Source organism: Gymnodraco acuticeps, unplaced genomic scaffold, assembly GCF_902827175.1.
Source record: "Gymnodraco acuticeps unplaced genomic scaffold, fGymAcu1.1, whole genome shotgun sequence".
Lineage (NCBI taxonomy): Eukaryota > Metazoa > Chordata > Actinopteri > Perciformes > Bathydraconidae > Gymnodraco > Gymnodraco acuticeps.
Window position 1 is genome coordinate 103,299 of NW_022992110.1, and position 11,377 is coordinate 114,675.

General features: G+C 43.6%; 1 protein-coding gene across 1 annotated transcript; it reads left to right on the forward strand.

Moving 5' to 3' along the window:
• The first annotated feature begins 436 nt into the window (after positions 1-436).
• LOC117537722 (alpha-tectorin-like) lies at positions 437-11,157 on the forward strand. Its single transcript, XM_034203047.1, has 13 exons — positions 437-503; positions 631-772; positions 2,065-2,307; positions 2,459-2,574; positions 2,660-2,756; positions 2,835-2,897; positions 3,002-3,204; positions 3,459-3,581; positions 4,188-4,375; positions 4,747-4,901; positions 7,077-7,322; positions 8,718-8,880; positions 11,055-11,157. Exons 1-13 carry the CDS (start codon positions 437-439, stop codon positions 11,142-11,144), a joined length of 1,896 nt encoding a protein of 631 aa, XP_034058938.1. The 3' UTR covers positions 11,145-11,157.
• Positions 11,158-11,377: the final 220 nt, after the last annotated feature.

Consider the following 11,377-nt stretch of genomic DNA (forward strand, 5'->3'; position numbering starts at 1 on the left):
AGAGCTAACGGGGCAGGCTGGACTCACAGCACCAGGTGGTTCTGCTCATTCCTGCCCTCAAGTGGACAAAGGAGTTAATTAGAAATATCAATCTGGAATAATGAAGGAGCTCCCCACTGCTCTCACTGTCACTTCATGTCCTAACATCGGAGGAAATATATCACAAGTGGCATCTAGAACACTTTCATTCATGTTTACAGTATTGAGGTTACCTTTGTTTTTAATGATTGTGTTTACTAGTTATTTGAAATGTGTTTTTAAGGTTCAAACATCTGTCCAGGGACTACAGGTGTAAAAGAGCCTCTTGGCTAACTCTGGCACATTTACAGAAATGGTTCTTAGTGTGCAATGTCCCTGTTAAATAAATAATATACATACAAATATATTCTGTTTAATCCTTTACTAGGAAATGTCTACAAAAGTCGGTGGCACAGTGATGGATACCTGGAAGCCTCGTGCAGGTGTAGCTACCTATCGAGACCTGAGTGGATGCAGAGTCTCAGGTAAGCTGGTCTGGGGGTTCCCAAAGAAAGGGATCCTCTAAGTGAAATGTGATATTAAAACATGTCTGTCTTAAAATCTGCCTGTAGTCACTGAAGTGTAATATCATTACCTCCATTCTCCTCCAAGGTGGCGCTGTAATGCCGGGTTCAGAGAGGCCCAACTTAGGGCCCAGCGCAGAGCCCTGCTCTGTTGAACTGTGTTCTCTGTCTGCAGTCCTCGCTAATGTGACAGCATGTGGGCCCGAGGAGGTTTGCCAAGCGGACAACACGTAAATATGTGCTCTTTCTATCAGGAATAAAGGTCTGACTGATTTGAATAAAGTGTCCCATGTGATCGAACCCTCCATGAGAGAGTGAGGATATTATCCACCTGAGGATTATTGCAGTTATTGATGAATCTGTTCCTATTTCTATCACCCCTTTCCACCAAAGCAGTTACAGGGTCAGTTCAGAGCTAGTGCCCGATAGCTCTCCAGTCCTTTCATGGTTTCCATGAGCAAAACTGGTTCGTGTTAGGAACCAGAGCTCTGCTGGACTGGAACCAAGAACCAGATCTGTGTGGAGGCTGGGTCAGATCACTAGAGCCGAGCAAAGTGACCAAAACGAGACTCACACTTTTGTTTATGTCCCGCCACTTTCCCCGGGCAAACGTAGAGATACGCTCGCTCTCATGGCCCGCTTTGAGGAGCAGCACGACCCGTTCTCCTGTTGTTTTTAAACCAGCTTTCAGGTGTGATCACTTCATACCGTAGGCTACACAAGTTGTCATATCAGATCACAAGTGAAATCCTATTGAAAGAACGCCGGTAGAAACGACAAATGACACAATGATTGCAACATGTGCATTTATGGAGAATAATTAAAACGCCGTAACCATCTAATGTTCAGCATGTGTTATTATTTTAAATACGTTTAATTTAGTTTGATGGCTCTTAATCTGGTTGTTGCTTCATCAGACTGGCTATGCTAACATCATCCATATGATACAGGGAAACGTTTGCAGGTAACGTCAAACATTGCACATTAAAACTGAACAAAATATGAATCACTGGGGAAATCTGCATCTGTTGCTTTAGAGACAGTCAGCAGTGAATTACTGACTGTCACTAAAGCAACGGGGAATGCCTCTGAATCCTAGTGGGAACAGTTCAACCTGGATCTGAAGAAGAGCAACGAGAGCACAGCTCCAATGCAGCCGCCATTGCTGTAGTTTTTGCCTGAGCTGGCTTTGCTGGAAAATGCAGGGACGTAAACAGTGCTGTCGGATGAACAGGTAACTGGTCCAACATTGAGAACCAACCGTCCCAACTAACACGGCTCTCATTTCAGTGGAAAGGGCTTTCAAGTCCATCCATTATTGTTTCTGATCAGCTGGGGAACGGTTCAGTCTATAAATCCTAAAAAACCTTCTCCACTTATTTCCCATTGCACTTCTTTGCCATGGTGGGCCTCGTGATGGACACTTTCTGAAAAGAGATCCAGATGGATGCACAGCGGTGAATAGCTTTGTGCATATGACAATAAAACCTTTGAATTGAATGTTGAATTGAATGTCCATCAGGTGCGCTGCTCCGGTGGTGTGCACGGTGACAGGCTCCACGGTGATTGGTTTCCACGGAGCAGTGCACTCTGTCCAGGATCGCTGTGCCTACAGTCTGATGGAGCCTGAAGGCAGCGCCAGCTTCAACCTCACGGCCGCCTTCAGGGAGCGCCGGCGTACAGATGTTCCTCTTCTGGACCACCTGATCCTGTCGCTGCCAGGTGTGACCATGTATCTGGAGCAAGGAGGAAGAGTTCGGGTACGGTAGCACGTTGTAGTTATGGGTGCTCAAGCAATGCTGATCATTTCCTGCTAGGAGTTACTTTGTGGTGGTGTATCACAAACCCTCTGTGTGTGTGTGTGTGTGTGTGTGTGTGTGTGTGTAGGTTGATGATGAAGCCCTGGTGCTCAACAGCACAGCTCAGCTGATGCACGGCGTGGAGCTCTCCAAGGACCAGACTGGAGTCACTGCTAAGTTCCCGTCCTCCAAAATGACTCTCTTTTTCGATGGCAACAGCGCACATGTGGCAGGTACAGAACAGTACTTCCAATCTGGACTGAATATTACATATTTATTTCTGAAGCATAGCTTTAATTGTACCCTCACATCCTCAAGGACATCCTGGAACTGTAGAGGGTTTGTGTGGCAGCCCCTCCAACTCCAGCTGGACCACCACCCCGACTGCCGAGAAGTCCTCTTTCAGCCTCCCTGGGTAACGCTCAGTCTGACTGATATTACCTATTTGTCATGATTAGGGTTCAGATGTGATGTGATCTTTGTCTCCCTCTAGCTGTGAGATTCAATCCCAGGACTCAGTCGACAGCACCATCAACTGCACTCGCTCCACCGACCAGTAAGAGCTGAGCCATGAACACCCTCGTCTTGTCATGCCATATAAGCAGCGTTGTTTCTGCAAGATCAACCAATGTAACACGGAAAACTCTTCCCTCTGAACAGCTGTAATCTCATGAGGCAGCCTCCCTTCTCCGCCTGTCACGAGCACACCGACCCAGAGCCGTACATCAGCGCCTGCACACACACTCTGTGCAGATACCCGTCAGTGGATGGGGTCGACTGCCACTTTTTGGAGGCTTACGCCAAGGCCTGCAGCCTGAAAACCAAAGTCACCCTGGAGGACTGGAGGTCAACTACTGGCTGCTGTAAGATTCTCTATTTCCATTCGTGGATACTGCACTGGAACTCGTGCAGTCAAGCACACATATTTGATCAAATGTATCCTAAAATCAACCAGAAGCCAAGGCTCCCTAATAAATGGGAAACAAAGTAAAGAAGCAGATACATGAATTAAGTTGTGTGTGTATGTGTGTGTGTGTGTGTGTGTGTGTGTGTGTGTGTGTGTGTGTGTGTGTGTGTGTGTGTGTGTGTATGTGTGTGTGTGTGTGTGTGTGTGCAGCCCCCCCCCCTCTCTGTCAGCAGCCCTGCAGTGATCATGAGTTCTGTGGAGAGGAGTTAGGTTCGACCCGCTGCTTCTGCAGGGCTTTGTTCGCCTCCAAGTACAACGCCACCAAGTCTTTAGGTACGGAGCATATCACACCGTTTCCTCTGCTTGCACTGGTCTGAATTAGGGATGTGGTTATTTACCAACAGCCTGCTGCTAACAGCTGCTTTGATGCTGAGCTCTGCCAGAAAAAATATATTGTTTAGTGTGGAATTAGAAACAGCTTTCATTATAGTGTCAAATACATTCTGTCAGTAACTCCACTGCCCGTCATAGTCCACGTTGAAGTGTCGGTGTGCGGTTGAAGTGTCGGTGTGTGGTTGAAGTGTCGGTGTGTCGTTGAAGTGTCGGTGTGTTGTTGAAGTGTCGGTGTGCGGTTGAAGTGTCGGTGTGTCGTTGAAGTGTCGGTGTGTCGTTGAAGTGTCGGTGTGTGGTTGAAGTGTCGGTGTGTGGTTGAAGTGTCGGTGTGTGGTTGAAGTGTCGGTGTGTGGTCGAAGTGTCGGTGTGTGGTTGAAGTGTCGGTGTGCGGTCGAAGTGTCGGTGTGCCGTTGAAATGTCGGTGTGCCGTTGAAGTGTCAGTGTGCGGTTGAAGTGTCGGTGTGTGATTGAAGTGTCGGTGTGCGGTTGAAGTGTCGGTGTGCGGTTGAAGTGTCGGTGTGTCGTTGAAGTGTCGGTGTGTTGCAGGCGATCCCACGGTCTGCAGGCAGGACTCGGCCTCTGCGGTTCTGGCTGGATGTCTGCTGGACGACAAAGGCATCGACTTCTCCACCTTACACCTCAAAGACCCCAGCTGCAAGGGCCACATTGACCCCCAGAGCCACCTGGTGACCTTCAGCTTCAACAGCAGCACCCCCTGCGGGACGGAGGTCATGGTGCGTGGTTATCACTTCCTCTAGACTCAAGGCGGGTTATTTTCAGAGCGTCTTTGGGCAAACGAGAAGCACGTAAAGCTGCTTTAACTGAGTCCTGTTCAGTTGGTTATTGACACCTGCAGCCCTCAGAAGAGCTTAATGATCGATGGAAGGGAAGGAACAGGCTTCAGTCACCCTGTTTAACTTTAATTAAATACCGGGAGAGCATATTCTCTAGTTCCCTTTATTGATTAGAGACCATGTGATTTATGACCTGGATGGTTTGGACTGTGAACTCCAACACTGACCGTTCTCTGTCAGGATGGAACCGTCAGCAGTGAGCACTGGAATAATGTGGCCGTTAAATGAACTCATTTTCTGTCACATTGCAGAGAAACAACAGCCAGATCGTCTACGAGAACTCCATCATGTCCTCGAACAGCTCATCAGGCGGAGTCATCACCCGCAGCGACCAGATCCAGATCGACTTCTCCTGCAAGTACACACAGCCAGAGGTCAGGAGTGTGTTCTTCAGGATCAAAGACAGGTGAGCGTCACCTGGTCCTTAATGTACCACAGCTCCAAGCGTCACCATAGCCGCGGGAAGTAGGGGTGCTGGGGGTGCTGCAGCACCCGCTGTTGGCGAGTGGTGTACATTTGAAAAACTGAGTGACCACCTAAATAAAAATGATTAAACTACATAAATAGTTATGATTTTACTTAAAATAAAATTAGCTGTATACAGTAGCATATCATAGTCATAGTATATATGTGTGTATATATCAGGTGGCTTGAATTTATTTTCCAAATATATAAAATCCGAGTCATCTAGGTCATAGGTCGTGGGAGAGTGACGTAATTGACGCGACACACACACTGCAGAGTGACAACTTTCTAGAATGGCGCAAAAAAGGATTTTGGATTTTTTTCTCCAACAAACAACCCAATAAAAAGAGTGGACCACCAGCTACTCCTCAGCCCACCACCTCTACAACTAGAGTAATATGACACAGAAGAGACTGACACATCTGACTTTAATGCATGTCCATAGTAACATTTTGGACAATGTGGATGTATCTGCTCTAATGAGGGTCTTCATTAGTGCCACCCCAGAGAGGAAAGCTACATTTGGAGTTTTGTGAAGCCCCAACACAAGGTAAGACGATATTTTTCCTTTAATGCTGCTGCCGCTGTGCAGTGTTTTGCCTTGTCAATCAGTTAAAATTGAATTCATAGTTTTATTAATATTGTAAATAATATGTTCTGACTATTTTTAATGTTATGTAGGTTCGTAAGACCCATAGTTAGCATGTGGGCATGTGCAGCTGTTGCTAAGGTCTATAATGGTTTATTAAAGTTAAGGCGAGACACCCCAGGTGAATAGGGTAATTTCTCCATTTAATTACCTACAATAAGGCAATTGTTTCTTATATTACAAGTTTTCTGAATATGCAAATTATCCATTATCTCATTAAATATGCACATATTTTAACACATTTCAGGAACCGAAATCTGAACTTTGCATAAAGCCAGGTTCAAAATTATCGTTTCATTTTGTAGTCATATTAGCATTTAAGGCTTTTACAGAAGGGATTTTGGATATCTCTTTGTATCACTCCATTAATCAGAAAATACTGTCAACAGCCCTAAAATATCCATTTTCGCCATGTTTTTAGGTATATAATGTTGTATAATTCAGGCTATGAATGATATATGAACAAACCCTTCTGTAAAAGCCTTCATAATATTGATAGGAATATAACTGGAAGGTTTGGTGTATGTACGTGCTACTGAAGTTGACATTTCGGACTCAGAGTAGGAGAAAAAACTCATTTTGAGAAAACGACCTTTAAAGATTGCAGTGAGGCGCTAGCTAAACCCTCCTGTTCTTTGGATGACAGCTTGCGCATCGACGCACTCCGTGAAGCTATGTCATGTTCGGGGTCATTTGTTTTTTGTATAACCTTGCTTCGTGCAAGTGACAATTGTTGTCGTCTTCTCTGTGAACGTTTTTTTCGCTGTTTTTTTGCCATTTTGAGATTTACATTTCTAGCGGAAAGCTAACCAGGAGGTGTTTTAGCACACCACGTGACGCATCTGAACGAATCACGTTGTCAGAAATTGACACCAGCCAATGAGATTTCGTTTATTGGTTTAAGACCCTTTTGTGCTTTCACGATTGGTTTCTGATACAAAGGAAATGACCATATTTGGATCCGATGAGATTGTGCAGGAGAGACACAGCTTTCCAGCGATATCTCTGTTGACATGGTGCACACAGCGGTCGCGGTACTTTATGTTACGTTAGAATGCTAACTTTTGGTGAATGTAGGAGAAATCTACAGACGCAAATAGACAAACTATAGTAAAATAAACACTTAAATGTGTATTTTGTACGTTTTCCTTCCAAAAGTATGAAAGAAAACATTTTATGGAATCAAAATAGCACAACATCTCAAAATTGACCAGTGCATGAAAAACGATGTTTTTGCCTGCTGTGTCTCGCCTTTAACAAACAATTTATGCGGCTCGTATCGCTGACAGCCGGGCCCGCACCGCCTTTTTTTTTTTTTTTTAAGCGGCTCCATCCATACTTTTGGCAGCACCCCCTGAGCAAAATGACTTCCCGCGGCTATGAGCGTCACACTGCTAAACTGTGTGTGTGTGTGTGTGTGTGTGTGTGTGTGTGTGTGTGTGTGTGTGTGTGTGTGTGTGTGTGTAGCTCTGTGGTGCAGCAGCTTGTATCTGGAGAGTGGAACTACACTCTGACGATGAGCTCCTTCAGCGACGCCGGCCTCCTGCAGCCGGTCGTCCCGAACACGGAGATCCTGCTGAACCAGAAGGTCTGGCTGCAGCTGGAGGCGGTGGGGCTGGACGCCAACATGGTCGCCATGGTGACAGACTCCTGCTGGGCAACCAATCAGGCATCACCTGACAGTAATTTGCGATACGACCTCATCATCAAAGGGTGAGGAAATAACCTCTGAATGTTAGAACAGAATAAACTCTGACTGTTAGAACAGAATAAACTCTGACTGTTGGAACAGAATAAACTCTGACTGTTGGAACAGAATAAACTCTGACTGTTAGAACAGAATAAACTCTGACTGTTGGAACAGAATAAACTCTGACTGTTAGAACAGAATAAACTCTGACGTTGGAACAGAATAAACTCTGACTGTTGGAACAGAATAAACTCTGACTGTTAGAACAGAATAAACTCTGACTGTTGGAACAGAATAAACTCTGACTGTTAGAACAGAATAAACTCTGACTGTTGGAACAGAATAAACTCTGACTGTTAGAACAGAATAAACTCTGACTGTTGGAACAGAATAAACTCTGACTGTTAGAACAGAATAAACTCTGACTGTTGGAACAGAATAAACTCTGACTGTTGGAACAGAATAAACTCTGACTGTTAGAACAGAATAAACTCTGACTGTTAGAACAGAATAAACTCTGACTGTTGGAACAGAATAAACTCTGACTGTTAGAACAGAATAAACTCTGACTGTTGGAACAGAATAAACTCTGACTGTTAGAACAGAATAAACTCTGACTGTTGGAACAGAATAAACTCTGACTGTTGGAACAGAATAAACTCTGACTGTTGGAACAGAATAAACTCTGACTGTTAGAACAGAATAAACTCTGACTGTTAGAACAGAATAAACTCTGACTGTTGGAACAGAATAAACTCTGACTGTTGGAACAGAATAAACTCTGACTGTTGGAACAGAATAACTCTGACTGTTAGAACAGAATAAACTCTGACTGTTGGAACAGAATAAACTCTGACTGTTAGAACAGAATAAACTCTGACTGTTGGAACAGAATAAACTCTGACTGTTAGAACAGAATAAACTCTGACTGTTAGAACAGAATAAACTCTGACTGTTGGAACAGAATAAACTCTGACTGTTAGAACAGAATAAACTCTGACTGTTGGAACAGAATAAACTCTGACTGTTGGAACAGAATAAACTCTGACTGTTAGAACAGAATAAACTCTGACTGTTGGAACAGAATAAACTCTGACTGTTAGAACAGAATAAACTCTGACTGTTAGAACAGAATAAACTCTGACTGTTGGAACAAAATAAACTCTGACTGTTGGAACAGAATAAACTCTGACTGTTGGAACAGAATAAACTCTGACTGTTAGAACAGAATAAACTCTGACTGTTGGAACAGAATAAACTCTGACTGTTGGAACAGAATAAACTCTGACTGTTGGAACATAATAAACTCTGACTGTTGGAACAGAATGAACTCTGACTGTTAGAACAGAATAAACTCTGACTGTTGGAACAGAATGAACTCTGAGACTTCATGGTGTGTATTTCCTGTCTCCGGGCAGATGTCCGAACCCTGCTGATGATACGGTGCAGATGCAGGGAAACGGACAGGGAACGTCCAGCGTGTTCTCCTTCAACATGTTCGAGTTCTCTGGAGCAAGCAGTGAAATCTACCTGCACTGCAAACTGGAGCTGTGCCCCACACAGGGCCAGGCCTGCACTCCGGTACACACCGAGTACTAATACACACAGTACACAGAGTGCTAATACACAGAGTACACAGAGTGCTAATACACAGAGTACACAGAGTGCTAATACACAGAGTACACAGAGTACTAATACACAGAGTAAACAGATTACAAATACACAGAGTACTAACACACAGAGTACACCGAGTACTAATACACAGAGTACTAACACACAGAGTACTAATACACAGAGTACTAACACACATAGTACTAACACACATAGTACTAATATACAGAGTACTAACACACAGAGTACACAGAGTACTAACACGCAGAGTACTAATACACCGAGTACTATTACACCTGTGTGAAGTTATAGTAAACACAGAGTACTAGTACACCTTTGTGAAGTTAAGATAACTTCCTGTCTGTAAAGCTAACTTCCTGTCTGTTAAGATAACTTCCTGTCTGCTAAACTAACTTCCTGTTTGTAAAGCTAACTTCCTGTCTATTAAGCTAACTTCCTGTCTGTTAAGCTAACTTCCTGTCTGTTAAACTAACCTCCTGTCTGTGTGTCACTACCCGGGCTGCAGTTGGATAATCCAAAAACCAGCTCCTAACGTCTAACCCTATCGTCGATTCATTGACCTCTGAGTGAAAGGTCACAGGGTTAAGGGATAGTGGATAGGATAATTCAAAAGGACTTAGGAGAAGAGACTGTGGTACTTTAGAGAATCCGAATGCACTTTCACTATCCGACGTGTTTATGATGCGCCAGCGGACGTCATGAATGTGAGTCCTCACTAACACTAAGAAAGTGGATCAATAAAGCAAAACTGCACGTTTCAGAGTGGCCTTTTATTGTGGCCAGCCTAAGGCACACCTGTGCAATAATCATGCTGTCTAATCAGCATCTTGATATGCCACACCTGTGAGGTGGGATGGATTATCTCGGCAAAGGAGAAGTGCTCACTATCACAGATTTTTTCAGATTTGTGAACAATATTTGAGAGAAATGGTTATTTTGTGTATATAGAAAATGTTTTAGATCTTTGAGTTCATCTCATGAAAAATGGGAACAAAAACAAAAGTGTTGCATTTATATTTTTGTTCAGTGTAACTTCTGTTAGAAGTTCACAGTAAATATTTATTCAGTATGATAGCGGTCTAACATAAGTTAAATTCATTTCTCACTTATTCTGACAATGTACTTAACCCCAAATAAAAGAACCCAATAAAAAGAGTTGTTAAATAATAGTGAAGTCACGTTGTATTAACAATAACTCATCCCTCTCGAGTTTTCTTTTTGAGCTTTGCCAAAAGCCACTGTATCAAGTGTCCTACTTGGGTTGCCGTCCGGAGTTTTCCAATATGGCGGACCATCTCGCACATGCGCACTGCAGATCGGGCATAGCTGCAGATCGGGTAGTGACACTGTGAAGCTCACTTCCTGTCTGTGAAGCTAACTTCCTGTCTGTTAAGCTAACTTCCTGTCTGTGAAGCTCACTTCCTGTTTGTGAAGCTAACTTCCTGTCTGTGAAACGAACTTCCTGTCTGTAAAGTTCACTTCCTGTCTGTGAAGCTAACTCTGTGAAGCTAACTTCCTGTCTGTGAAGCTCACTTCCTGTCTGTGAAGCTAACTCTGTGAAGCTAACTTCCTGTCTGTGAAGCTCACTTCCTGTCTGTTAGGCTAATGTCCTGTCTGTCACTACCCTATCTGCAGCCCTGCCCTACTGCATACATTCACAGTCAATATTTCTTCAGTATGTATGATAGCTGTCTAACAGAAGTTAAATAAATGTCTCACTTATTCTGACAATGTACTTAACCCAATAAAATAACTCATCTCTCTCGTTCAGATTAATATTGTCGGGGTTTTTTTGTGTTATTTTTCTGCTTTGCCAAACGCCACTGTGTCAAGTGTCCTATTAGAGTTGCCATATGTAGTTTTCAAATATGGCGGACCATCTCGCACATGCGCACTGCAGATAGGGCAGAGGAGCAGATCGGGTAGTGACACTGTCTGTGAAGCTAACTTCCTGTCTGTGAGCTTATTCCGGTCTGTGAAGCTAACGTCCTGTCTGTGAAATTAACTTCCTGTCTGCGAAGCTAACTTCCTGTCTGTGAAGCTAACTTCTTGTCTGTGGAGCTAACTTCCTGTCTGTAAAGCTCACTTCCTGTCTGTGAAACTAACTTCCTGTCTGCGTACAGAGCTGTGGGGGGGCAGGTCGCAGGAGGCGCAGATCTGCTATATACGCTAATGGAAACGCGGCCTTCATCACTATGGGATGGAGAAACTGAAGAGCTTTGCATGGTAGGCAGCACCTTCATTTGTTCTTCCTGACGAGTTCCTTAATTAATACAATGTTTAAAGTGTTCCTTAATTAATAGAATGTTTAAAGAGTTCCTTAATTAATACAATGTTTAAAGAGTTCCTTGATTAACACAATGTTTAACGAGTTCCTTAATTAATACAATGTTTAACGAGTTCCTTAATTAACACAATCTTTAACGAGTTCGTTAATTAACACAAT

What these genes read in the sequence shown, in the direction of transcription:
- LOC117537722 (XM_034203047.1), top strand. Translation starts at nt 437, where the DNA reads ATGGATACCTGGAAGCCTCGTGCAGGTGTAGCTACCTATCGAGACCTG. An exon ending in GAGTGGATGCAGAGTCTCAG is followed by an intron (nt 504 to 630) that starts GTAAGCTGGTCT and finishes TTCTCCTCCAAG; the next exon opens with GTGGCGCTGTAATGCCGGGT. An exon ending in TACGACCTCATCATCAAAGG is followed by an intron (nt 7,323 to 8,717) that starts GTGAGGAAATAA and finishes GTCTCCGGGCAG; the next exon opens with ATGTCCGAACCCTGCTGATG.